Source organism: Pristis pectinata, chromosome 19 (genome assembly GCF_009764475.1).
Source record: "Pristis pectinata isolate sPriPec2 chromosome 19, sPriPec2.1.pri, whole genome shotgun sequence".
Classification (NCBI taxonomy): domain Eukaryota; kingdom Metazoa; phylum Chordata; class Chondrichthyes; order Rhinopristiformes; family Pristidae; genus Pristis; species Pristis pectinata.
Window position 1 is genome coordinate 6342497 of NC_067423.1, and position 26966 is coordinate 6369462.

At 41.0% G+C, this 26966-nt stretch overlaps 1 protein-coding gene across 3 annotated transcripts in view; it reads right to left on the reverse strand.

The window, feature by feature from the left end:
* The window catches only part of sfmbt2 (Scm like with four mbt domains 2), a 172201-nt gene that overhangs the window by 26385 nt on the left and 118850 nt on the right, over positions 1–26966 (reverse strand). For all 3 annotated transcript variants that reach the window (XM_052033972.1, XM_052033970.1, XM_052033971.1), the window contains exons 12-19: positions 23319–23432; positions 20619–20661; positions 18560–18621; positions 16242–16381; positions 14777–14886; positions 3947–4122; positions 2154–2314; positions 1183–1449 (exon numbers count right to left, since the gene is read on the reverse strand). In XM_052033972.1, the coding sequence (XP_051889932.1) occupies positions 1183–1449; positions 2154–2314; positions 3947–4122; positions 14777–14886; positions 16242–16381; positions 18560–18621; positions 20619–20661; positions 23319–23432 (1073 nt within the window). The remainder of the gene's footprint in view (positions 1–1182; positions 1450–2153; positions 2315–3946; positions 4123–14776; positions 14887–16241; positions 16382–18559; positions 18622–20618; positions 20662–23318; positions 23433–26966) is intronic.

Genomic DNA, 26966 nt, shown 5'->3' on the forward strand with positions numbered 1-26966 from the left:
TGTATGGACGGTATGCAAGACAATTTTTTCATTGTACCTCGGTATATGTGATAATAATAAACCAACTTACTTTAAACCTATGCCCTCTAGTTCTTGATTCCCAGCCCTGGAGAAAAGTATTTTCCCAGTTGTACTGCAAGAGTTGTGCTGCATTCTATGATTACCTGTGGCCAGATTGTCACTGGCAAACGCAGGTGGTTACTTCAAGCATCAGCTTACTGTAGGAATGCTGCACTGCTTTCATAAAATGTCTAAAAGTGAAACACTTCCCACACCCAGGTTAGCCAACATCGAGCCTACCCCTCAGCTGGCAAACGTTTTGCGTCCAGCCAATTGTCATGCTAATGCACTGGGTTTCTTTTCAATGCACCTTGCTTGCAATAAATTTATTCATTCTATTTCTCTCCAATCTTAAGCCAAGGCTAAAAATGAGGCTGAAATGTTGCCCCCCTATTTAATCATGAACTTTAAGTGGCTATATCCCTGCCAAATCGTATCCCCACTCTTGCTTCCACACTCCCACCCTTACATCTACCAATGGGATCCCTGTAGAAAGCCAAAGTGGCAGTGAGAGAAGTGAACGACAATGGCAATCAACTGATTTAGGAAAATTGTATAAATACAACAATGGGAGGATTTGTTAATCTTAGCTATAATGCATTGGACCTCAATGGGACTCAACCCCAACCTCTGCATCTTCACTGACACACACACCCACCTCAAAAAATAAACCTTGCATCACCTTTAAGAGACATAATTAGATAAGACTTCAAACACATAATATCAAAAAGCAGAGCCATGATTGGAACCTGAAGCTCCCACTGAATTTTACCTTTAGATAAATCAGAATGGGGTTATTTTAAGCAGCCCTGCAGAAAACTAACAATTGGATTGGCAAGACATTTTCCACCCCTGACAATTTTAAAATTCACCGTGGAAAGCAAAATCAAATGGGCTCCAAAATGACCTCTCTACAGACTACAACGTTCATTTATAACCTGCTTATAACATAGCAAAAACAACCCAAGGTACTTCATGGGACTGTTACCAAATCTGGTCTAATCTATTTTCCAACAGATGAATTGGGTTGAGTCTAGAAAAAAAAATTCAATTGCACAAAATATAAACTCATAATGAAAACTGTAGCCAGCCACAGTTCACTGAACACATTGTACAATTTACCTTTGGTGCTGAGCATTTGAGAGAATCATATTTGTCATCCTCAGACAGCGATAATGTTCGTGCCCTTCTCTTTCGCCTTGCACTGTCTACTATGTAAGGCCGAGGTTGTTCTGAAGCCGATCTCAACCTTCCTAATCGTTTTGGTTTGACATCAGGCATTTCAGAGGATGTGTCAGTTTGATCGTCACGTGGCTCTGAGCTTGTTCCATCACTCCCGGTTTCATCATCTATCACATCATGGCTATCTTCTTTATCCTCTCCATTTTCCTACAGTTCATATGGAATAAAAATATTAAAGTAAAAATAAGGTAGTCACTGCTGTTTGCACCAAGGCCAAAGGTAGTTACCACTGCTGTTTGCGCCAAGGCCAAAAGTCAGCCATTATAAAATCGTAGAACTAAACTTAACTCAAAGCAACATTAAATAGAGACATTTTGGAGTTCTTCCTGCAGACAAGTTGTTTTAATCCTACCTTATTCACATGCCTTGTTAATGCCCTTCTCTTACACCCACCCAACTTTAAAATGGAAATCAAAACAAATGTTGTTGCTGGAAATCTGAAATTTAGAACAGAAAATGCTGGAAAAACTCAGGTCAGGCGGCATCTGTGGAAAGAGAAACAGTTAACGTTTCTGGTCAAAGGCCCTTCATCAGAACAGATGAAGTTTCTCTCTCCACAGATGCTGCCTGATCTACGGAGCTTTTTCAGCATTTTCTGTTTTTATTGCAAGCTTGAAATGTTGATTTGGTTTATACTGGAATTCGCTATTCTTTTATATTGAGCTTTCTGAGCAAAATGTTCCCTTATGTTCAATTCTAAATTCCATCTATTTCACTGGTTGTAAGGCACATTGTATACAGGTGTGGATTAATTTAAAAATTATCATTATCTTACATAACAAGCAAAACTAAATCATTTAAACTATTGCTCATTAACAAAGCTACAACATAGAGTTGCATGTCTCTGATACCTGTGGAGCATAATCTACTGAAGTAGATGAACGCTTCTTCTTTTGTACAAAGCAGGACCTGCGCTTCTTCCTCCTCCTTGTGGGCTTTTTACTGTTGCTTTCCATGCTGCTGTGTCCTACAGGAGGTCTGACGATTTTCTTCTTTTTTCCATAGTAATAAGCTGGAACAAAAGGAACAAAGATCTTGTTATTAGCACTAAAATATTTGATTCTTCAGTGATGGATAACCTTGATGTAGAGAACTTAACTTTCCTTCCTTTAATTGACATTACAACAAAGGTGATATCATTAGATTACACTTTATGAACCTGAAGAAGTGGGCCGACCTTTTCAGACAACATCATAGGAGAAATTTCGAGGTGACTTGGTATTTTCCTCAGGATACTATTCAGAGTTAAGACGGTATTGGCATATTATTGTCACTTGTACTGAGGTAGAGTGAAAAACTTGTCTTGCATACCGATCGTACAGGTCAATTCATTACACAGTGCCGTTACAGTGAGTTAGTACAGAGTGCATTGAGGTATTACAGGTAAAAACAATAACAGTAGAGAGTAAAGTGTCACAGCTACAGAGAAAGTGCAGTGCAATAAGGTGCAAGGTCACAACAAGGAACTTATTTTTGTACATAGTCAACTTCAATGGAATTAAATTTCAGAACAGCAGCAGAGTGCAGTTACAGCTGGATATGAATACGTAGCGCTATCAATTAAGAATGCGTTTCTCCAATTTTTCATGTTAATGCACCTAGAAATATATGGAGACACACATATAGACACTCATACATTCCTCTTTATACCTGCTACCTTCCCTCTCCACTCTCAATCCTGATGCAGGGTTTCAAACCGAAATATAAACAGTTCCTTTCCCTCCACAGATGCTGCTTGATCTGCTGAGCTCTTCCAGCAGATTGTTTGTTGTGTTTTAGTAATACAGTGTACACTTCTTAAAGGTGCAAGAGTATACTAGCATCATAACCTGGAGAAGTGCAGCAGTACATGTACCACAGCTTCACTTATGTGCTGAAACTGAAGTTAATAGAACTCAGCTTTGGAAAAGGAGTACAACCTGCAACCAATTTGCATGTTTAGCACTGACAGTTATTGAATATCTAGAGTATTATCACTTGTATGGCAACCAATTAATAGCCCAAATATACCAAGTAATTAGGTAGTACTACAAAGGGCTGTGATCAGAAACAGTGCTGAGGAACCTGGAAGGTGAAACATAAACTGTTCCCAGTTAACACCATCCTGTCATCAACTTATTTTTTTTTTGCTCCTTTCCATTTCTTGCCTTCCTTTAAAAGGTAACACAGAGGTCTCTGTGGATAAAAATTACATTTTGACAAGATTTAAAACCTAGAGGAATTTTCTATAAATGGCAGGGCAAGAATAGTTTTTAAAAAAAGTTCTGAGGTTTGCAAAGATTTTTTTTGTCTGTGTGGACAATAGATTAAAAATAAGTAACCGTTTATGTGTAACTATTTCTGTTCTTGTGTAAGGATGATCCCCAAGTTCAACAGAATCTGACTGCAGCTTGCTACCTATTACAAAGAAAATGAAAATCAATAAACTGCAGATGCTGGAAATCTGAAATAAAACACAAAATCCTGGAACACCCAGCAGGTCAGGCAGCATCTGTGGAAAGAGAAACAGTTAACGTTTCAGGTCTAGTTTCCCTTCCCACAGATGATGCCTGACCTGCTGGGTGTTTCCAGTATTTTTTGTGTTTACCCATATACTAAGTCTGCTTAGATATAACACCAGGTTATAATAATTATCTGTACTTACTATATTTTGTTTTGGTGTGAACAGAGCAATTTTCAGGACATTTGTCAGTAACCATGAGTGGTCCAAACAAATTTGGGCAGCATTCTAACTTCATGCATGTCCTTCTGCAGAAATCAGCAACTCGATCTGCCGTCCTCACGATTTTCATAATTGCTCGGTATGTTTTTCCTTTGTACCTGAAAATAAAGATAATCCACCTGAAACAATTCACACAGCATTTAAATAAGTTTGTGCAGAGTTAATAAATCTCATGCCTCTGCAAATGCTAGATGAGGGAGATGAAAGTTAACTAGAGTTCCTGGTCCTAGGGGCGAATCCAGTGATCCTACATTGAGCCGACTGAAGATATCTTTATTAGTCACATGTACATCGAAACACAGTGAAATGCAACTTTTGTGTAGAGTGTTCTGGGGGCAAGTGCCCGCAAGTGTCACCACGTTTCCGGCGCCAACGTAGCATGCCCACAACTTCCTAACCTGTACGTCTTTGGAATGTGGGAGGAAACCGGAGCGCCCGGAGGAAACCCACGCAGACACGCGGAGAACGTACAAACTCCTTACAGACAGTGGCCGGAATTGAACCCGAGTCGCTGGCGCTGTAAAGCATTTTGCTAACCACTACACTACCGTGCCTGCACCATCAAAAATCACTGATGACTGACAGTCTTCAAAAAGTCCATGTGACCATACCTCAGGAAAAGAGGAGCAGGAGGAAGTTTGAAGCTAAAAATACCGTGCACAGTTTTGGGCCCCATATCTTAGGAAAGATATGCTGATGTTGGAGAGGGTTCAGAGGAGATTTACGAGGATGATTCCTGGAATGAAAGGGCTTACGTATGATAAGCGTTTGTTGGCTCTTGGACTATACTCACTGGAGTACAGAAGAATGAGAGGGGACCTCATAGAGACATTTAAAATGTTGAAAGGACTGGACAGAGTAGATGTGGCTAGGCTGTTTCCCTTGGTGGGTGAGTCCAGGACCAGAGGGCACAATCTTAGAATTAGCGGATACAGGTTTAAAACAGAGATGAAGAGAAATTTCTTTAGCCAGAGGGTGGTGAATTTGTGGAATTTCTTGCCAGGTACAGTAGTGGAGGCCAGATCATTGGAAGCATTTAAGGAAGAGATAGACAGATATCTAAATAGTCGGGGTATCAAGGGATATGGGGATAAGGCCAGAAATTGGGGTTAGAATAGTTTTTTTTTTCACCTGCCCCCCCCACCCCCAATTTCTCATTTCTTTTTCTTTTTCCTCTTTTCCTTGGAGCAGCCTACTTCTGCTCCCTTGTCTTGTGATCTTGTGAAAACACAGAATAATCCATAATCCGACTTGGCAAAATAAAATCATTATACACGCTGAGGACTCTCCCAGAACACTTCTGCCATCAACCACTTCATTGTCCGAAGGCATGCCTGATTTTTTTCCCCCACAAGGTATATCCGACAGCAATGGATGAGTACAAATTTCCTTCAATTAAATATTAGGAAGAGAGTTTCTCAGTAATAAAAATTAATTTTTTAGTTACCAATTTCATTCCTCTCCCTGCCTTTGCAACCTTGAATAGAGTTTATCATCTCATAACCCCTCCATCAGCAAGGCTGCCAACTTCCACCTCCATAACGTCACCCATCTCTGCTGAAACTCACTTCCATCTCAACGGCAATAACTGCTGGTCACGTCAGTGAAGCCCAGATCCCAAAAATTGAGTAAATAATTATCCTTATCTCCACCTCAACTATTCTAATATTCTATTCCATCTTGAATGAATTAGTAACCGGAGTAAGCTACTCATCCCTCGAGTCTGCTCCACGATTTAATGAGATCAGTGCCGAAATGAGTGTAACCCGAACTCTGCATTCCTGCTCATCTCTGGTGACTTTTCACCCCCTTGTTTATCCACAGTCTATCTATCCTTGCATTAAAACTATTCAAAGACTCTGCTTCCATTGCTCTTTGAGGAAGAGAGTTTCTAACACTCAGGATCCTTTGAGGTAAAAAAAATTCATCTAATTTCCAGTGTAAATGGGTGACCGCAAGTTCCAGATTCTGCCAGAGGAGGACATGTTCCCTTCACACTCGCTCTGTTTAGACCTCTCAGGATCTCTATACACACCTGAGTTACCGCTGTAATACTGCTGACTGCATCTGAACTTGAACCGTCCCTTTTACCCATCATACCTACTCTTGCTTACCTATACATCCCCATCCAGCAATGCCTTGATTTTAAAAGTCTCATCCTCTTCACAATCCTCGATGGTCACCACACTCACCATCTCTAACTTATTCCAGGTCCACACCTTTAAGTATCACAGTATTCTCCAATTCTAATCTCTTGGCTATTCATGATTTTCTTGTATCTACTTCCGGTGGAGGATCTTCACCTGTCTGGGCTCTAAACTCTGGAATTCCTCTCCCAGATATCTCTGATGTCTCATCTCCTTTACGCTGATTCTTCAGGCTAAGCTTCTGGCTGTCTGAGTTTGGTGTCCGATTTTAGTTAACATGCCATGAAATATTTTCATTGAAGATGCATACAAAAATTGTTGGATTTAGTGAATCAGAGATGAATTGATTGAAATTGAGTGTCATTTTATTCTGTTTAAAAAGGCCAAAACAGAACCTCAAAATGTTACTGCATTCATACGGTTTGTTTTTGATGTCGTTCCCATTTAAATCAAGTTAATCAGTCCAAAATCTTCAGTTGCATATTCTGACATGCAAATTTCCTTTACGGTCCAGATCACTGATGTTTTGTAGAGAGAAACAATGATGTATTTTTCACTATATCCTCCCAGATTGTCTGGCTATAATTATCTCTTGCCACTTTTCTTTATTGTGGTCGTTTCCTCAGACTGGTTGCCTCATCCCAGCTGTGTGCAGATGGTGAGTCGCTTTATCAGGCAACAAATGCATACATTGTCCAGAATTCACACCACAGCTTGCCTTTCAATTAGGCTCAACACAATTTCCATCATTGTATCCTGCTGGGTCTGCTTGTTCTAACTCAATTGTTTATTGTAGTAAGCTTGATTTACATTAAAATCTATGGTATGCTAATAGGTTTGTTTAAATCAGGGACACATTTAGGCTCAGTGAGGTTTTATTTCAATGGCCTAGAAATTTGGCTGCATGGAAAAACATGCCAGTTAGGATCTGTGCCAGGTTATAATGAATATCTGTGCAGCTTTACCTGTGCTATTCACTGGCTGTATGCCTCCCTCTTTCTTGCAGCACAAGGTGGCACACAAAATCAGCCTGACACCAAAAAAGGGGAAGGCCAACTTAGCCCATCATTTCCCCTGGTAAGAACAAGAAAGACAAAGCACAAGTTATAGATGCTGGTAGCAATGGAAGGAAGATTGATAAGGGGCTCTTCACCCCAGACCTTTTTCAAGTGCTTCCACCTTTTTCTTAGGTAGTTTTTCTGAGGCGCCGCCTGGTATGGAGGCTCCAATGCGCAGGATCGAAAGATGCTGCAGAGGGTTGCAGACTCAACCAGCTCCAGCATGGGCACAACCTTCCCTGCCACTGATGACATCTTCAAGATGCAGTGCCTCAAGTAGGCAGCATCCATCATTAAGGACCCTCACCACTCAGGACATGCTCTCTTCACTTTACCACCATCGGGGAGGAGGTGCAGGAGCCTGAAGACCCACACTCAACAATTCAGGAACAGCTTCTTCCCCTCCACCATCAGATTTCTGAATGGTCCATGAACCCATGAACACTACCTCGTAATTCCTCTTTTGCACCATTTATTTATTTTTGTAACTTATAGCAACGTGTATGTCTTTGCACCGTACTGCTGCCGCAAAATCACAAACTCCATGACATATGTCAGTGACAATAAATCTGATTCTGATTCCATGGGATTGAGACATGCTTCCATTCTGGTTTAGTGAGTTGCAGGGTCAACTTGGGAACTACAGACTCCTCCATGGATGAGATAGGAGGTAGCTGATGGGGCGGACAGGCAGATAGTTTGTGAGGTGGTGCACTCCTTCTCTGCTTATGCATGGCTTCCGATGCATTGGCTCAATACCATCTTGAATGCTCCTTCTGCACTTTGAGCGGTCACGGGCCAGAGGTTCCCAGAAGTCAGTGGGGATGTTGCATTTTTGCATCTCTTCAAGGAAGGCTTGAAGGTAAGTTAGGCAACAGGGGTCCTTGCGGCAATATGGCTTTTCTGTGTCTGAGCACACACACACCTAACTGGAGTCATTTGCTATCTCTGGAGGGGCTAGTTCTTGTGCCCAGTATCCAGACTTGGACTTGGAGATAGAAAAGTGGCACGGAATGGAAGAATAATAACTGATGGTGGAAGAGCAGGCACAGACCTCCACGATGTGCTGCCTATTTGATGAGCCAATCATATGCCGAAGAAGAGGAACCACTTTAGATTGATGCTGACCCTGAGCTGTGTATTGGAAGCACACAAACATGTGCACAACAGGGCTGTCCGCCACGGGGAATCCCGTGTGCAAGTGAAACTTTGGGCTTTCTCATCCTGTTTCATTGTTAATGGTGGAGGGTATTGAATGTGCAATTCTTTTAAATGGTGCTGGTGATAACAAGTGTCAGTTGTAATGAACAATTTCAGCACAGTGTGAATCAACCTCGAAGGCAGACTTTCATGGATATCAGTAAAGCAGAACCATTATTTGTATACACTTTCCTTTATATTAGATATTTCCAGTGTGACCCCTGACACAGGGGATATCACCTTACCCAATACTCCAGCTGAAAGTATGTATGTTTGTAGCTGGCATAGTGTCTGGAGGGAAATGGGCCGAATGCAGGAAATTGGGACTAGCTGGGTGGGAACCATGGTCGGTATGGACTGGTTGGGCCGAAGGGCCTGCATCCGTGCTGTAATGCTGTTTGAAAGTTAGCACTACACAAGCAAACTTCTGGGCTAGATATTAATCAGCTTATGTAAACCGGTTATCAGTTTATAGTGCACATTCTTGAAGTTTTACCATCACAGAATCTCCAACCCACAGTCTGTAGGTTGCTGCTAGATAATTGAATATATAAAAAGTGTTCAGATTCTAAAAGGGCATATAATTGAAAAATTAGGGAGTTTTTTTTCTTTCAAACATTATGCATTCTTGTCAAAACAAAACTATTGTGGTAACAGACCAACAATTATTCTAGTCCAAAAATAATTCTGCCATTGAAGTAGCTGCTTGTATTTTACCAGTAAAATATCACATCTGGGAGGAACAATGTTATTTTTAGATAAGTTAAAGATATTTCTATTCACAGTTGCTTAAAGAAGATTAAAATGACTCTTACATTTGAACCATTTGTTACTATTTAGTTATATTTTTCTATTTAAGGACTGACAAATTTACCTCCAAAGAATCAAAATATTTTTGGTATTCTGGATTTTGAGATGTGTATTATGTTCAAGATACTCTGTGTAAACTGACAAGCAGTTTTACATTATCTGTGGGTTGGATTAGCCGATTTACAAATTTTATTCAAATAATATATTCAAGTGAGAACAAAAATACATTGCTACACATAGAAATTATCACTCACTTGATCACAGGTAATAATTTGCTTCAATGTGAACAATGTACTCAGTTCCAGGAACAGCAGCTCTTTATCAGTGACAAACATACTAGTAAAGATACTAAAATCAAAAGCAGAAAGCAAAACTGGGAGTAGCATCACTATTAAAGCAAATCTGTCACTAGTAAAGAAATCTCAATTATTTTGCTATGATTCTAGGCGGTAACTACATAAATTTATATTGCATCTTAAAGATGGGCGCTGTTCAAAGAGTTTCATAGGTACATGCATTAAAATTGGATCCTGAGACAAATGAAGAGATAAATTGAGCGATGAGTTAGGTTATGGTCAGAAACTGGTATTTGAGGGGGAGTCTTAAAAGAGCAAAATAATTTGGAGTTGCACAGATATTAAACCAAACCAAAATAATTTTTAAAAAATAAAATTCCCTCTTCTTCCTATCTGCAGCCCTACAATCCCTAATCAATGGGGTCCTGAATCTAACAGGAAAGCATAAATGCTAGGGAATTCATAAAGACAGTTCTAATGCTGAACTGCACATGGAGTCTATAGGCAAAGTAACATGATAGATTCGGCATTTAGAATCTTACATTCAGCCCAGGGCTTTCACGTTTGACAGCATATGTACAGAAGTCCTGGATTTAGAGCCATTTAGAATGACCAGCATCAGCCCATTGTCTGCTATTTGTACAATAAACTCTATCTTGCCACTGGTTCGAATTAATGTCTCACCAGACTACTTGCATCCTTGGCATCATACCCAACTCCAACCTGAGCTTCTGGTTTCCTTTCCGCTTCATCACTAAGACCACCTCTTTCCAGTTTTATGTTTGCCTGCGTTCCATTGATTAAAACCCTCACCCAGCTTTGATTATCTCCAGACTTAATCATTTCAGTGCTCCAGTACATGGGTCTCTGCCTTCCACCACTCATTAATGCAGTGAAAAACTCTGCTGGGTCCTAACTCACACAGTCTTGTCCTCACTGTTGACATCACTTAATGCTGTCACCTGTTGTCAAAGTCAAAGTCAAAATCAAAAGTCGAGTTTGTCGTCATATGCTCAAGTACATGCATGCACAGGTACAATGAAAAACTTGCAGCAGCATCACAGGCACACAGCATTCACAAGTATAACTTATGTTGTTAATTTATGTAAGAGAGAACATAATACGTTACTGTATCAGAGAACATTCTTCATTGGTATGGGGTACAAGTGAAGTGAGAGCTTTTTCTAAGTTTTGCACTCTCTCATTTCTACATCGTTTGCGCCTGCTTCCTGTTTTTCCTCTTCATGAGGTGTCTAGAGGTAAAATTTATTTCAATCTATCATTCTCACCACAATGCATTGCCTTCATTCTTTGATCAAATTAAATACCATCCTCCAAATCTTGTTCACCCGTCTGCTCACTGACCTAAATTTGCTTCCAGTCGTTTAAAGCCTCTATTTTAAAATAAAATAAAACCCTTGCCTTGTTTTGTAACAACATTCCATTTGGCAATGTTTCATTTTGACCACAGGCATGTCAATTCCCTCCAAAGCACCTCCAGTGCTCATGGATTTTTTCCTAAACTTTTTGCATTCACAGCATGAGCTTCTTAAATTCACTTGATATCAGCAGAAGAAAAGGTTGTTGGTACGTTATCAAAAGATTGCTTCCATCAGGCAGGAGGTACAGAAGCCCTGAAGTCCCACACCACCAGGTTCAAGAACAGCTACTTCCCTTCAACTATTTGGTTCTTGAACCAACCAGCACAACCCTAATCACTGCAGTTTAGCAACACTATGACCACTTTGCACTAAAAAGGATTTAGTTTTTTTTTGTTCTTATTGTATTCTTTCTTGTAAAAATTGTGTACAATTTATGTTTAATTTATGTTTTTCTTGTGAATGCTGCTTATCTGATGCTCTGTGCCTGTGATGCTGCTGCAATTGTTTTTCACTGTACATGTACTTGTGCATATGACAATAAACTCGACTTTTGACTGTGGCCACACGGAGCACATTGCCTGATTCAGAGATCACTACTCATGCCTAGCCTTCTAAACAGCTGAAACCAGCAGTGGAAGAGGGTTGTACACATCTTGCAGAGGGAACAAGGGTTGTAGGAGAAAGTGAGAGAAAAAAGTGGGGTGAATGGAAGGCAGCAAAATACAGAAGTCCAATATACATTTGCAGAAGTTAAAATAAATCAGAGAAATTCATTTTATTTTCACCTAAGCATAATAGAATATACTAGGTAACTACAGACCAGTTGGTTTGACACCAGTGGTGGGGAAAGTTCAAGAAACAATGAACAGCAGTCACTCGGAAAAGTTTGGATTGATTACAGAAAGCCAGTGTGGACTTGTTAAAGGGAAATCATGTCCAACTTAATGGAGATGTCCAGTGAAATATCACAGGGCCAACAGGGGAAATGCAGTTAAAGTGATACATACGTACTTCCAAAAGGTGTCCAATAAGGTGGCAGTAACAGCCTTACCATCAAGGCTGGAGAAATGAAAGGGGCTGTAGCAGCATGGCTTAACAATTGACCAAGTAATTGGAAATGGAGAGTAGCAGTGAAAGGTTGTTTTTCCAGAGTAGTGGGAAATGGACAGTGGAGTTCCCCAGGGATTGGCTCCAGGATCAGTGGATGGCACTGTGCCACAGTTCCCTTTTCAGGGTAATGCCTTGGGATCTCAGATGCAGTGCTGGTGGAATTAGGTGGGACCAGTTCACGGTGAAGGAGTGCACATCCCATTGCTCGGATGGAGCGCTGGGCTCAGACTGGATGCTTGAGTGTTGCCTCCTCAGTGGTGTGGATTAAGCCGAGCATTTTCCAGGTCTTTCCAAGGGATCAGGTTACATACCCTGGAATTACAGCTCAGAAACAGGCTAGTCAGCCCTGCTGATGTTCCTGCTCCTCCATATCATCTCTTCTCATTCATGCACCTAAACACTTCCAATTAAATGCACCTGTGCCATTCATCTCACTTACTCACTATATCGTGGGCAAACAGGATTAACTTAGATGGGCATCTTGGTCGGCATGGACAAGTTGGGCCTGTTTCTGCTGTATTTCTCAATGACTTTTTCTAATATATATTAATAACATAGAATGAAAAACAAGCCATTGCTCTGGCCAGGAGGAGGTGGAATGACAGTAAAGGTGTGAGAAATAGGTGCGAGGCAGTTGAGGGCTCTGACAACTATAACAAGAGGGAAGTCGTGGTTAAGGAAAGGAAGACATCTCAGAGGCATCGAGGGATGAAAGACTTTAGCTATAGGGAAAAACTGGGAAGCTGAAGCAATTCTCCTTGGAATGAAGATGAAAAACACGGTGATGCTGGAGGAACTCAGCAGGCCAGGCAGCATCCGTGGAGAAAAGCAGGCAGTCAACGTTTTGGGTCAGGACCCTTCTTCAGCATCATCGTGTTTTTCTTTGCTGCCTGGCCTGCTGAGTTCTTTCAGCATCATTGTGTTTTTCATCTCAGTCCTGAAAAAGGGTCCCGACCTGAAATGTTGACCGCCTGCTTTTCTCCACAGATGCTGCCTGGCCTGCTGAGTTCCTCCAGCATCGTTGTGTTTTTCACCTAGATTCCAGCATCTGCAGTCTTTTGTTTCTTCTTGGAATGAAGGTTGTGAGGGGATCCGATGGAGAAAGTTAAAGCATGAATGCTATGGACAGAGCAGACAGTTGGGACTGCTTTCACACACCGTGTGTAGGATCTGGAGAGCAATTTCAGGGAGAGCATTGGGGAAGAATCAACTTCAGCATTCAAAGAGTGAGAAAAGCATCTGAAAGGGAAAAAACTGCAGGGTGACGGGTAGATGATTGGAAAGTGCAATTGCCTGGATGACTTTTACAAAGATTTGCTACGAACTCAATAGCCTGAATGGCTTCCTCCTGTTTGTAACCATTCTATGATTCTAGCAATTTTTGTCCACGCTGACCAGGATGCCTATCTGCGCTAATCCCATTTGCCTGCACGAGGCCCGTATCCTTCTTGTCCTTTCCTATTCTTTCCGTTAGGTGATTTTATTCCTACATATTTATTTTATGATGAATATTCCTTGTGCATAATAAACCTAGATAAGTCAACGTATTGTTGCACCAAATCATAAAAAGCTCAACGACTAGGGCTTTTTGTGTACAAGCATTCTAGCAAAATTCAGAAACTTTCAAAGTAATTGCCTATTGTACTACAATACAGCTATTAACATAGACTAGGATTAAATTGGTTTAAATACGTTTTTAAGAAAGCCTAAAAATTGACCTTCAAATAAATCATACAATTCTTCTTAAAATACTGGATTTGTTTAAAAAAAAATCTGTGATCTCTTGGCAATTAATTCCAGTCACACACATCACACATTCAGAAAGAAATAAAAGTGCATTTTGTATGGTTTTGCTAAGCCTGACAGGGTGTAATCTAAAATGCTGTGCATTGACAGCAAAGAATCTAATTCTGTGCAAAAGCTAGTAGTGAATGTCTAAACGCAAACATAGAGAGCTCCCTTCATTCTTCTGTCTGCTATCTTTAGACAAGCATTAACTCAGCAACAGTAATCAGGTTAACATCTACCCAATACCACATTCAGGAAAATGTAGGACAGGCATGTTAAGTGGTTCTATGCAAGTACTGTAAACTGGAAAATATAGCCTTGAATCCTTTGCTCTTCCAAAGAAAATGAGCTCAAAAAATGTACATATTTCCTGTGTTATCTAGGTAATGATTTACTTATCACTGTAGCTTCCAAGAATGTTAAATTACTTCTACTTTTACATCCAAGTCATACCAGATTCAATTTCACAAACTTTTTTTCCTAAATATCATTTGAATTAGTTAACTTAAAAAGTCTACCTTCAATTACACTGCTGTACTGAACAGGGACACTCACCCAAATGTACTGGAAAATTATTCGAATATGAGACAACTTTTACTATCTGAAGTTCATAGCATGAGCACAGGCCATCCTGAAAACAACACCCAGCAACGGCCACACAAGTGCATATTGAGTACAAGCACCATTGTATGCAAGTCATACCTCTGGGACAGGAAGAGCTCTCAAAACAAAAATAATGTACTGAATTTCTTCTTTCAATTTTGGAATGAATTAAGCTGATAAGCATTGTGCAGTACATAACAAAGCACAACAGTGCATGTAGCTGACTGAAAGACAAGTCTACCTTGTTTTGCAACTCATATGTCCCCTTTGCGAGTTATTTACCCAAACTACTTAGTTATTCGCTTATCACTAAGCCAACTAATCATGTCTTTATATAACCTGACACTAATAAACGTACTTGGCTTTTAATGTCTCTTCCTGACAGTTCCATTCTGGGTCATCCTCGAGCTGTAACTCCCGTAGCACACGCCCTGGTTTGTATGCTGCATTAATCAATAGAGTGAGAACCTATTTTAAAGACAAAAAAAGTATAGGAGATCAATTCTGTAGCTAGCAATATTAAAGTTGAAACTAAATTATGGAAAATACAAACATACTATCTGAATATTTTTAATATGTGAAATATAAGTAGAGTAAAATCGTTAGGCAGCTAGTAGGTAATTGATAGTTTAGCAGTAGATAGGATTAGCCAGAAGCCATGGTGCACATTGGCACCAACGACACAGGTAAGATAAGGGATAAGGTCCTGAAAAGTGAGTACTGGGAGTTAGGAAGGAAGCTAAAAAGCAGGACCTCAAGGGTAGTATTCTCTGGATTGCTGCCTGTGCCACGTGCCAGGGAAGGAAAGAACAGGAAGATACAGCAGACTAATGAGTGGCTGAAGAGTTGGTGCAGTGGGCAGGGTTTCAGATTTGTGGACCATTGGAATCTCTTCTGGGGTAGGTATGACCTGTACAAAAGGGACGGGTTACAGCTGAACTGGAGAGGGACTAATGTCCTTGCAGGCAGGTTTGCTAGAGCTTTTAGGGAGGGTTGAAGCTAGGTTGGCAGGGGGGTGGGAACCGGAGTGTTAGATTGGAAGATGGATCAGTCGGTGTAGAAGTAGATGCGATGTGTACAGAGAAGGTAAGGAAGTATAGGCAGGGGATGGGGCATAAATGCAATCAGTTAGATAGGTTGAAATGTGTTTACCTTAATGTGAGAAGTGTTAAGAATAAGGGTGATGAACTTAGAGCGTGGATCAGTACATGGAATTACGATGTGGCCATTACAGAGACTTGGCTGTTGCAAGGGCAAGAGTGGCTGCTTGAGGTTCTGGGGTTTAGATGTTTCAAAAGGGACAGGGAAGGGGGTAGAAGGGGTGACATTGCTAATCAGGGATAATAATATCACAGCTGTAAGGAAGGAAGGACATTGTAGAAGGATAGTCTATTGAGTCAGTGTGGGTGGAAATCAGAAACAGGAAGGGAGTGATCACTCTATTGAGAGTATTCTACAGACCCCCAAATAGTTATCGGGACTGAGGAATAGAAAAGTAGGCAAATTTTGGAAAGGTGCAAAAATAACAGGGTTGTTGTCATGGGCGACTTCAACTTCCCTAATATTGATTGGCACCTCCTTAGTGCAAAAGGTTTAGATGGGGCAGAATTTGTTAGGTGTCCAGGAAGGATTCCTGATACAGTATGTAGACAGGCTGACTAGAGGAGAGGCCATGCTGGATCTGGTATTAGGCAATGAACCTGGTCAGGTGAAAGACTTCTCGGTGGGCGAGCATTTTGGGGATAGTGACCACAACATCACATCGATTTTAAAGCAACCTGATTGGCGAGGTGATTTGACTTGTGCTCTTCCATCCAGCTTACCTCTTTTAGAACGAGCACACATTTCCCAGGTCCAACAGACTGAGGAAGTTCTGCTATTCGCCCTTTGTTTAGATATGGACCTGAGAAACAACGATGATTGAAATATATTTTGGAACAGCAATATTTGCCATTGGTAGTACCTATGGAAAAAAAAGAAAAGAAAGTAATTTCCCTGATCTGAGGTCTTTTATTAAAAAAAAGAGCTCCCACATTAAAACTTAGACTTGCAAATTTTAACACAAATCCACGGTGTAAAGTTTTAGAGATGGAAGGAAGCAGAAGATGGTACAAGCAAAAATTCATATCATTCAACTTTTAGGTTAATTGATCTAAATATGAACAAGATAAGTTATTGCTGGGAAGACAAGGTCGCTGGAGGGAAAAAAAAAAGAGCTTGATTTGGACTTGGGACCAGAAACTGGCTAAGGAGTGGAAAATAGGCAGCCAACCATCTGGGTCTTGGGAATGTGTGGCCCAGGATATTTTATCTATTGGATCACTTCTGACATTTCCCAGTAGGCTCCCTGTCCAGCAGGGAGAGGAAAGTGGTGAGAATCATAGACTTGTACAGCACAGAAAACAGGCCCTTCGGCCCGACTTGTCCATGGCAACCAATTTGCCTATCCAACCTAGTTCCATTTGCCTGCATTTGGCCCAAATCCCTCCAAACCTTTCCTATCCATGTACCTGTCTGAATGTCTTTAAAATGTTGTAATTGTATCCACCTCTACCATTTCGTCTGGCAGCTCGTTGCACATATCTACCACCTTCTGCGTGAAAAAGTTGCCCCTCAGGTCCCCTTTAAATATTTACCCTCCCACCTTAAATCTATGCCTTCTGGTTTTAGACTCCCCTATCCCCTATATCTATGCCCCTCATGATTTTATAAATCTCTAAAAGGTCACCCCTCAGCCCCCTTCACTCCAGGGAAGAAAGTCCCAGCCTATCCAGTCTCTCCTTATTACTCGAGCACCTCAGTCCTGGTAACATCCTTATGAAAGGTTAATGGGCAGGTGCTCTTTTTTTTAAAAAAAAAGATATTAAAATATTTATTTACTAGTCACATGTACATCGAAACACACAGTGAAATGCGTCTTTTTGTGTTACTGAAAACGTTCTGGGGGCAGCCCGCAAGTGTCGCCACTCTTCTGGTGCCAACATAGCATGCCCACAACTTCCTAACCAGTATGTCTTTTTGGAATGTGGGAGGAAACCGGAGCACCCAGAGGAAGCCCACACAGACACACAGGGAGAACGTACAAACTCCTTACAGACAGCGGCGTGAATCTGTCGTGTGAGAAGAGTTTGAGACTCTTCTTGCTCAGTTCCTCTCCCTACTAGGATGGTCTAGCGTAAAAAGACATCATGAGCAGCTTCAAGTTCCTGGGTGTGAACATCTCAAAGGATCTATCTTGGGCCCAACACATTGATGCAATCACAAAGAAGGCATGCCAGCAACTCTACTTCATTAGGAGTTTGAGGAGATTCGGTATGTCACCAGAGACTTTTGCAAGTTTCTACAGATGTACAGTGGAGAGTAGTCTGACTGGTTGCATCACTGCCTGGTATGGAGGCTCCAATTTGCAGGATCGAAAGAGGCTGCAGAGGGTTGTAGACTCAGCCAGCTCCATCACAGGCACAACCCTCCCCACCATCGAGGACATCTTCAAGAGGTGGTGCATCGAGAAGGCGGCATCTAACATTAAGAACCTTCACCAGCACTGTACTACTGCCACAAAACAACAAACTTCATGTCATACGTCAGTGATAATAAACCTGATTCAATTCCCCGCTCAGGCCAGCAACTAACCTGGTACCATTGAACTCCAAAGAACCCAATCCTGGACATAAAGAGGATAAAAGTGCAGAAACTGTTCATGTGAAATTAAAACTGCTGGAGTCACTCAGCCGGTCAGGCAGCATCAATGGTAAGAGAAACATTTCATGTTTTGGGTCCGTGACTCTTTGCCAGAATTGATTTTCTCTAGAATGCAGAGCTTAAGCTTCTCCCACCTACGTCACTGTTCAACCTCCTTGTATAGCTGAAATCATCTGTATGGATACCTGGGCAAGTAACCTGCACTACCTTTTGGGAATGGTGTGGGATCAGGTGGGATGGCAGTTTGTCTTATTCAATAACTGTAAAATCAGGGAGGATATATAACAGCTATTCAACCTGAAACTGCCTCATTCCCGAGCAAAAGGTGAAGCTGAAATACTCTCCTTCATCATTCTGACCAAAGGCACTGTGCCTGTAATGAGACCATCAATTGTGGGAATAAGGAGATTATCCACAGCCTTTCAACTGAGTAACTCACCTGGTTCTGTTGTAATGGCACAGGAGTCATGAGGGATTGTCTCAACTGGTGTGGAATGGAGCCTAATATTAGGAAAAAAAAAATCAGTAAAAGTCAACAGTACAACTTGAAATATTAACATAACCCTTCCATAAAACAAGTTCCATTGTTCTACAAAAATTTCAGAGTAACCATACCATATACTCCTTTACAGTTGATCTATCTAATAGGTTTCTCGCTACCTGGATTTGGTTAAAATTATTCCCTTGATGTTATTATTTTGAACAATTTTGGGCTGTCATTGCAAATTATCAAGATTTTAGAAGGCTATATACAACACAAAAGATGAATCAACGTTAAAAATTTAGGCTATAATCTGTAACTGTGGCAAAGTAGAATACAGACTGACAGTACCCCTCAACTGGGCAGTTTCCAAACCGGATATTGTTCCTACAGAACTCAAATTATCCCAAATATAAATATTTCTTTTGCAGGCCTTTCCTCAGCTTTGGAAAACAAAACACCTTGGCAGTCTCACATGTTTACCAGTACTTATGTTAAGCAATGGGTAATTAGAGGCCAGCTTTTCACCTGATATTTTATGGATTGTTATTCAGTGGATTAGTTTTTATTTAAATTTGCAGAAAGTTAACTGACCTGCAATTTGCAAGAAAACTGCCTTGAACCAGGTTTCTTTCTAACTTATATTTTAACATGGATCGCTTTTTTCCAATGGGATTGTTACAATGCTGAATGCTTTGCGCCTTTCGCCTTCAGTATTTTATGTGTACTTTCACCCAACCAAAGCAGTGTTTCTTTTAAAGGAAGCCTACCTAAGACACATCCCTGCATCTGTTGGGGCTTACTCAAGGAGACCTCCTTTAAATTGTTCAACTGCAGAGCCAAGACTTGGTTGGCTTGTTAGCACCCAACAACCGGCACATTCTGGAACAACATGGTGGCAATAGGCACTGTGCTTGGAATGATGTCGTTACATCTGACGTGGGAAATGGCAAATCCATCCAAGTTGATAGATGAAAATAAGTGCTCAGCAAACTTCTGGAGTTGTGTGACTCAGATAACAATGGTACATTTCAGGAAACACTGATTATCATACATGCTGAGCTAAAAAAGGCACTAACGTACAATTGAATTTTGAGGCAAGTGCATACTTTGTGACATGGATCATAGTCATTGTGCTATACAGCACGGAAACAAGCCTTTTGTCCATGCTGACAAAGGTGCCTAACTGAGCTAGTCCCATTTGCCTGCGTTTTACCCAAATCCCTCTCAACCCTTCCTATTAATGTGTTAAGACAAGTAGCAAAATTTTGCTTCAATGTCAAGGAAATGAGAGTATTTCTTCTGACAGCATAAAATAATGATGAAAAACATAATTAAAATGTTTTTTTTAATGTTTCAGCCACAGTAATAAATCTTTGATTTTAAAATATATGTTGTAAAACACAGAGATTATAAATTATGAACAGTATAGTTGACAGGGTTGTAGAAATGATTATAAAATTGTATTGTCAATTGAAATTAAGCTCAATAGTATTCTCCAGGACAGATCCCCAAATGCAGACTGTAAAACTGATAATGCAGTAAAACTGCTGGAAGAGCTCAGCAGGTCATCTGTGGAGGCAAAGGGATGGTCAATGTTTCAGTTCGAGACTCTGCATCAGCACCCAGTGATAAACAAGCTCTATACACTACAGCAACATGCAAATCCTAACTAAGATCTTTTAAGATCTTTATCAGTCACATGTACATCGAAACACACAGTGAAATACATCTTTTGTGTAGTGATTTTGGGGGGCAGCCTGCAAGTGTCGCCATGCTTCCGGCGCTAACATAGCATGCCCACAACTTCCTAACCCGTACGTCTTTGGAATGTGGGAGGAAACCAGAGCACCTGGAGGAAACCCACACAGACACGGGGAGAACATACAAACTCCTTACAGACAGTGGCCGGATTTGAACCCAGGTCGCTGGCGCTGTAAAGCACTGTGCTAACCACTATGCTACCGTGCCTGTATATATTTAACAGTCTCACGTGATAACTTAAGTCTTAACTCACTGTTTTTCTGGTTGTACTACAGCAATTTTCTTCTGTTTCTGACCTGTAAGTTAGAGAAAAGAAAGATTACTTTCCCAGGCATAGACTTAATTCTTTGAATCGTACCACCTTTCACAAAAACCAGTGATCGACAATAAAGATGGGCAATTTCTCTTTAACATGGGTGAAACTCATTCTCAGCAGTAGCATAAAAGTGCCAATCATTTGGCACTCCCATTTATGAACACCATTTTATTTCAATTGACTTTGATGACAAAGTTGAGGTGGAAACTGAGCCCTCTTTCTGCCTACTTTATGAAAAGGGTTTTCATCAAAATAAGTCTCAGCCTATTAGATGCAACCCATCCAAGGGAGGATAGCAGTCAGACAATCCTGAACCACAGGAGTGGTGAAAAGATAATGATGTAGCACACTGCTATAATGTTGCATCAAATCTGTTCACCACTCCCAAACTCAGGGTTGTCTCACTATTATCCTCTCTTGGATGAGTTGCATTTCACCAGGTTAAATACTGGGATGACTGAAGCCAATCTTTAGTCCTCCCCTCCTGTTACCACTTCTATCCCTTGTCTCAGGCTGAACTGAGTTGTTCATTATCTCAGTGTACTAGTTATTCCCAAACTGAGTTTCTGACCCCATATATTCTTCAATGCAAAGATTATCTAGCTTTAATTCCGCAGTGCAAAAGTGCATTTTCATTCAATTACACTCACAACAGATTATATGTGCATCCTATACCCCATGCACCGAAATCTGGAATTATATTCATTTGCTCATAATGTCTTGGGATTCAAGAAGGTTAGTTTAACTAATAAGTCTATCTGAAATAGTTTGCTTGAGGGGCATATCTTTGCAGACCTCCAGGAGAGTGTTATGTCTTGCAGTTCTCCACCAACAGTAGGCTCCACGCCTTACTTACCATGAAGGGAACATACTAGCTAATTAAGTAATTTACATTATTCAAAAAATTATTAGTTAAGACCTTGGGCATTTATTTTGACCACTTGTCTACAAGAACAGGGAGTCAGAATCTTCTTGAAGAATAAATTAAAAGGTAAATTTTAACTGATTGTAAAGAAACTCGAGAGTTGACAATCTAATTACACACCGAAATTAAATGAATCAGAACAAAATAATCAAATTTGATTTAACAATCTGAACCACAGAGTTTTATGATCCTGGGTTAAATTCAAAAAAATGGGACATTCTATAGTTTTTGCTTATTCTTTGACTTAAAGAATTCTAAACTAAAATGATTTATCTAATGCTTGAGCATATTTGACAGGGATGACCAAATCATAGCTTGTGAGGTGTATGTTGCTCTTCTAGTTTGTGCAACTCTCAGGAGAGTTGGACAAGCAAACTCTTTTGGTGCTCTAACACCGCAACTTCAGCAGAAATGTAGGCAGGGGCTGTGTGGGAGGCACAGAATCTATGAGGTCTGCTGCACGTTACCCTCTAATCTCAGTGGACCAGCTATGAAGCAGACACTGCATGCAGTATTGTGGGACTACGATGTCAGATCACATTAGTCAGACTGTGTCCAATCATTGTGGTGAATATACATTGTGTGCTCATGATTTCTTTCCACAATACAGAGCCTGTGGACTGCATTGGTGCTCATTACTCAAGATTTAAGCGATAGTGGTCCTACATAAATTTTATTGATGACATTAGGTATGAAGGAGGAAATAGAACCTTAAAGCCATAACGGAAAGATGATTTTGCATTCACCCTTAAAAATGGAAAACCATTACCCCTTATCTTTAAAACACTCCTCAGTGACTATAAAGCGAGGAATCTGAAACATGACTATGAAGCCATTCACAGGTGAATGCATTCCTCTCAGAAGGTGGAGTGCAGTAATGAAAATGAATGTATAAAATGTGAGAGGTAAAAAATTTGCTGGGAGAAGAAGGAATTGTCAACGCTTTGGGTTGAAGCCCCTGCATCAGGACTCGGTGTACATTGCGTTGCAGCTCTTGAACATCCAAATATCTTTGCAGAGATTTCTGAGGGTCTGCAAGTTTGGCCAGATTTTAAAGTGTGCAATATCAATATTCACCAGGTGTTTGCCTGGGCTGGTTAATTTTAGCAGGAAGCTGGCTAATTTCTACAAGCTGAGATGTTTACAGTGTGTGTGTGTGTGTGTGTGTGTGTGTGTGTGTGTGTGTGTGTGTGTGTGTGTGTGTGTGTGTGTGTGTGTGCGCGCGCGCGTGTGTGCGCGTGCGTGTGCGCATGTCTGTGTGCGTGTGCCTGTGTGTGTGCGTGTGTGCCTGTGTGTGTGCGTGTGTGTGTCTGTGTGTGTGCGTCTGTGCGCGTGTGTGTGTGTGTGTGTCTGTGGTGCAGGTGGGGAGGGTGGCTGGTGATGGTGGTCTTCCTGAAGTCAGATAAACCCACCCAACCGCAGCAAATACCCAATGTTGGATTAGAAGCCTTTAACTTCAACTTACACATTTAAAATTCTAGCCTGTCTCTAGAGACTTGCGTGGCTGTTCAACCCTTGCCCCATTCTGTAAAATTTGGAAGTTGATATCTTGAAGCTGGCTTCCTGAAGGGATAGGCTTATTTCTCCAGTTAAGTCCACCGATCAATCCCATAGACTTAACCCATGTTAAATTTCCCTGCAAAAATTTACTACTTAAGTAACTGAGCATTTGGTTTGACCTGAATAATGGGTACTTCCTCAGTGATACTTACAGACTGCACGACATGGTGGGGTTAGAGGATATCCATTTGCTTCACACCAACCAACTGGAAAAATATCCATTGATTCTACATCAACAATGTATTCAGGGATAGATTTCTTTGAGTCTGGAATACAGATAAGTAACAATAAAAATTTGATTCCTCATAAAAACATTACCTGCTTTGATTAGGTTCTGCACCATTACATTCTTTAAAAAAAACTAATAATTAAGAGATTGAATATACAGTCTGAAGCAGAGGTGTGCAATGGTTATTGAACAGTTTTCAGTTTCATTAGCAGCTCCACAGATAAAGAATTAAGTCCATGCTCATGCACAGAAAAATGTATTCTTAGCTCTTAAGTGCTAAGGAACATTGGCACCAACAGTGGTACCAGGTACCAACCATAAGATAAGATTTCTTTATTAGTCACATGTACATCAAAACACACAGTGAAATGCATCTTCTGCGTAGAGTGTTCTGGAGGCCAGCCTGCAAGTGTCGCCACCATATCATGCCCACAACTTCCTAACCTGTACATCTTTGGAACATGGGAGTAAACCCACGCAGACACGGGGAGAATGTACAAACTCCTTACAGACAGTGGCCAGATTTGAACCCGGGTCGCTGGCACTGCAAAGCGTTCCACTAGCCACTACACTACCGTGCCAACCATCTCCAGCAAGAGGAAGTTTAAGCACCTTTCCTTCATATTTGTTTAACATCAAATCTGCAATCAACAACATCCAGGCAACCACCACTGAGGAGAAACTTTACCAGCCATATATTTAATGAATGTATTAAGGCAAAAAAGACCAGATTCTGTGGTAGGTAACTCACCTCCTAACTCCCAAAGCCTGCCCATCATCTTTTAAATGAGAGTCAGGAATGCCATACAATACTTCCGCAACACACAAGATGCTGGTGGAACCCAGTGGGTCAGGCAGCATCTGTGGAAAGAAATGGACAGTCAACGTTTCGGGTTGAAACCCTTCATCTGGACTGAAAGATAGAGGGGAGAGAGCCAGTGTGGTGACCCGAAACATCGACTGTCCATTTCCCTCCACAGATGCTGCCTGACCCGTTACAGTCTCGTGTCAACAATATTTTCCATTTGCTTGGATGAATGTGCCTTCAATATTCATCCAGGACAAAATAATTCACTTGATTGTCACTTCATTCACCATCTTAAGCAAAAGAAATCACTCCTCACACCACAGATGTACAGTAGCTACAGTGAGCTACCAAGATGTATTGTAGCAACTTGCCAAGGTCCTTCCTAAACCCACAACTTCTATCATCTGGATAGACAAAAGGTCAATAGGTGCACAGGAACACCATCACCTGCAGATACCTATCAATTCACACATCATCTTAATGGGAGACAAATCATTGCTCCTTCATTGCCACTCAGGAAGATGTTCCTGGGACTGGAAGGCTTGAGCTGTAGGGAGAGACTGAATAGGCTTGGACTTTCTTTCCTGGTGCGTAGGAGGCTGAGGGGTGACCTTATAGAGGTTTATAAAATCATGAGGGGCATAGATAAGGTGAATGTTCACAGCCTTTTTCCCAGGGTAGGGGAGTCTAAAACAGAGGGCATAGGTTTAAGGTGAAAGGGGAGAGATTTAAAAGGGACCCGAGGGTCAACTTTTTCCACACAGAATGGTGCGTACATGGAACAAGCAGCCAGAGGAAGTGGGACAGGATGCTACAATTACAGTGCTTAAAAGACATTTGGACAGGTACATAGATAGAAAGGATATGGATCAAACGCAGGGAAATGGGACTAGCTCAAGTTGGCATGCATGAGCTAGGCTGATGATCCTGTTTCCGTGCTGTATGACCATGAGATAAGATATCTTTATTAGTCACATGTACACAGAAGCACATAGTGAAATGCATCTTTTGCATCGAGTGTTCTGGGGGCAGCCCGCAAGTATCGCCACTCTTCTGGCGCCAACATAGCATGCCCACAGCTCCTAACCTGCACGTCTTTGGAATGTAGGAGGAAACCAGAGCGCCTGGAGGAAACCCACGCAGACACACGGGGAGAACGTACAAACTCCTTACAGACAGTGGCAGGAATTGAACCCTGGTCGCTGGCGCTGTAATAGCATTATGCTAACCGCTACACTACTGTGCCTGCCTTGATGACCTTGATGATCACCCCGTTACTTTCCAAACTACATGAAATACAACAGCACCGCCTTGGACGATCTACCTACTTCATCTTGGGCTAGTGCTTCTTCAGTAATGTTAAAAAAAAAATCCAAACATGCTGGAGAAGAAAGACCCCACATCCAACAACATTTCCTCCAAAATTCCACCCCAGGCTATTTACAATATTCAATTGCTGTCAGTGATTATAGTTGCAAGTTACTAAATACTTGGGAGTTAAATCCATACTGGTTATTCAGGAATAAAAAACTGCTATAAATAGTATCTGAAGTTTCAACATAACAATGTGATTATTTTGTGCAAGTTATCATTTATTTACCACATACAATGGCGTCACTGTTGTTGTGCTGTGCCTTCAGGACATTCTCCTTCATGTCAAAGGAAACAGTTGAGGTTAAATTGGATTGCATCGATTCTTGCATTGGAGTTTCAGAAACGGCACTTTATTATTTCCACTCACAATAAATATAGAAAGGACATTTATAGCAAATAATTTTGAATAGATCCAGTGAGGAATAGGTTTCATTTGTTTCTGAAAATGTTACGCAAAATATCTTTTATGGATAGCCCTCAAGTCTTTCGGTTTTTATTTGCGGTCAAGTTCAGGGTATTTTTCGTTATTAAAATCTTCAGTCAAGAGTGCATCAACTTTCAGTCTCTGTAAAGTGAAACTAAATTAAAAGCGGTAAATAACATACGTGCATTCAAAATCTTATTAATAGTAGAAATTCCCTCTGCCTATCAGGTCACCACTGTTAGGCCACTGATGAGTACATCAGACAACAACTGGCATAGGGTCAGTAGTCTGTAGAAGCACTTTAAAAAGAAATGTAAATGCTCCAAAGTTGACATTTATTTCTGGCATGGAATCTTATCCATTTATAAAAAATAAAGCTATTTTCCAAGTAGTCCTTTGGCAGCTTTTCTTCAGCTTTTAAATCAATTAAAAGCAAAAGAATTTAAGCTCTATTTATGAAACAATGAACAGCATCGGTGACTCTGATATCATATAGAAGATATACAGTGGCATGCAAAAGTTTGAGCACCCCTGGTCAAAATTTCTGTTACTGTGAATAGCTAAGCGAGTAAAACATGACCTGATTTCCAAAAGGCATAAAAATAAAGATGACAAAAGTTTGGGCACCCTGCATGGTCAGTACTTAGTAACACCCCCTTTGGCAAGTATCACAGCTTGTAAACGCTTTCTGTAGCCAGCTAAGAGTCTTTCAATTCTTGTTAGGGGGATTTTCGCCCGTTCTTCCTTGCAAAAGGCTTCCAGTTCTGTGAGATTCTTGGGCCGTCTTGCATGCACTGCTCTTTTGAGGTCTATCCACAGATTTTCGATGATGTTTAGGTCGGGGGACAGTGAGGGCCACGGCAAAACCTTCAGCTTGTGCCTCTTGAGGTAGTCCATTGTGGATTTTGAGGTGAGTTTAGGATTGTTATCCTGTTGTAGAAGCCATCCTCTTTTCATCTTCAGCT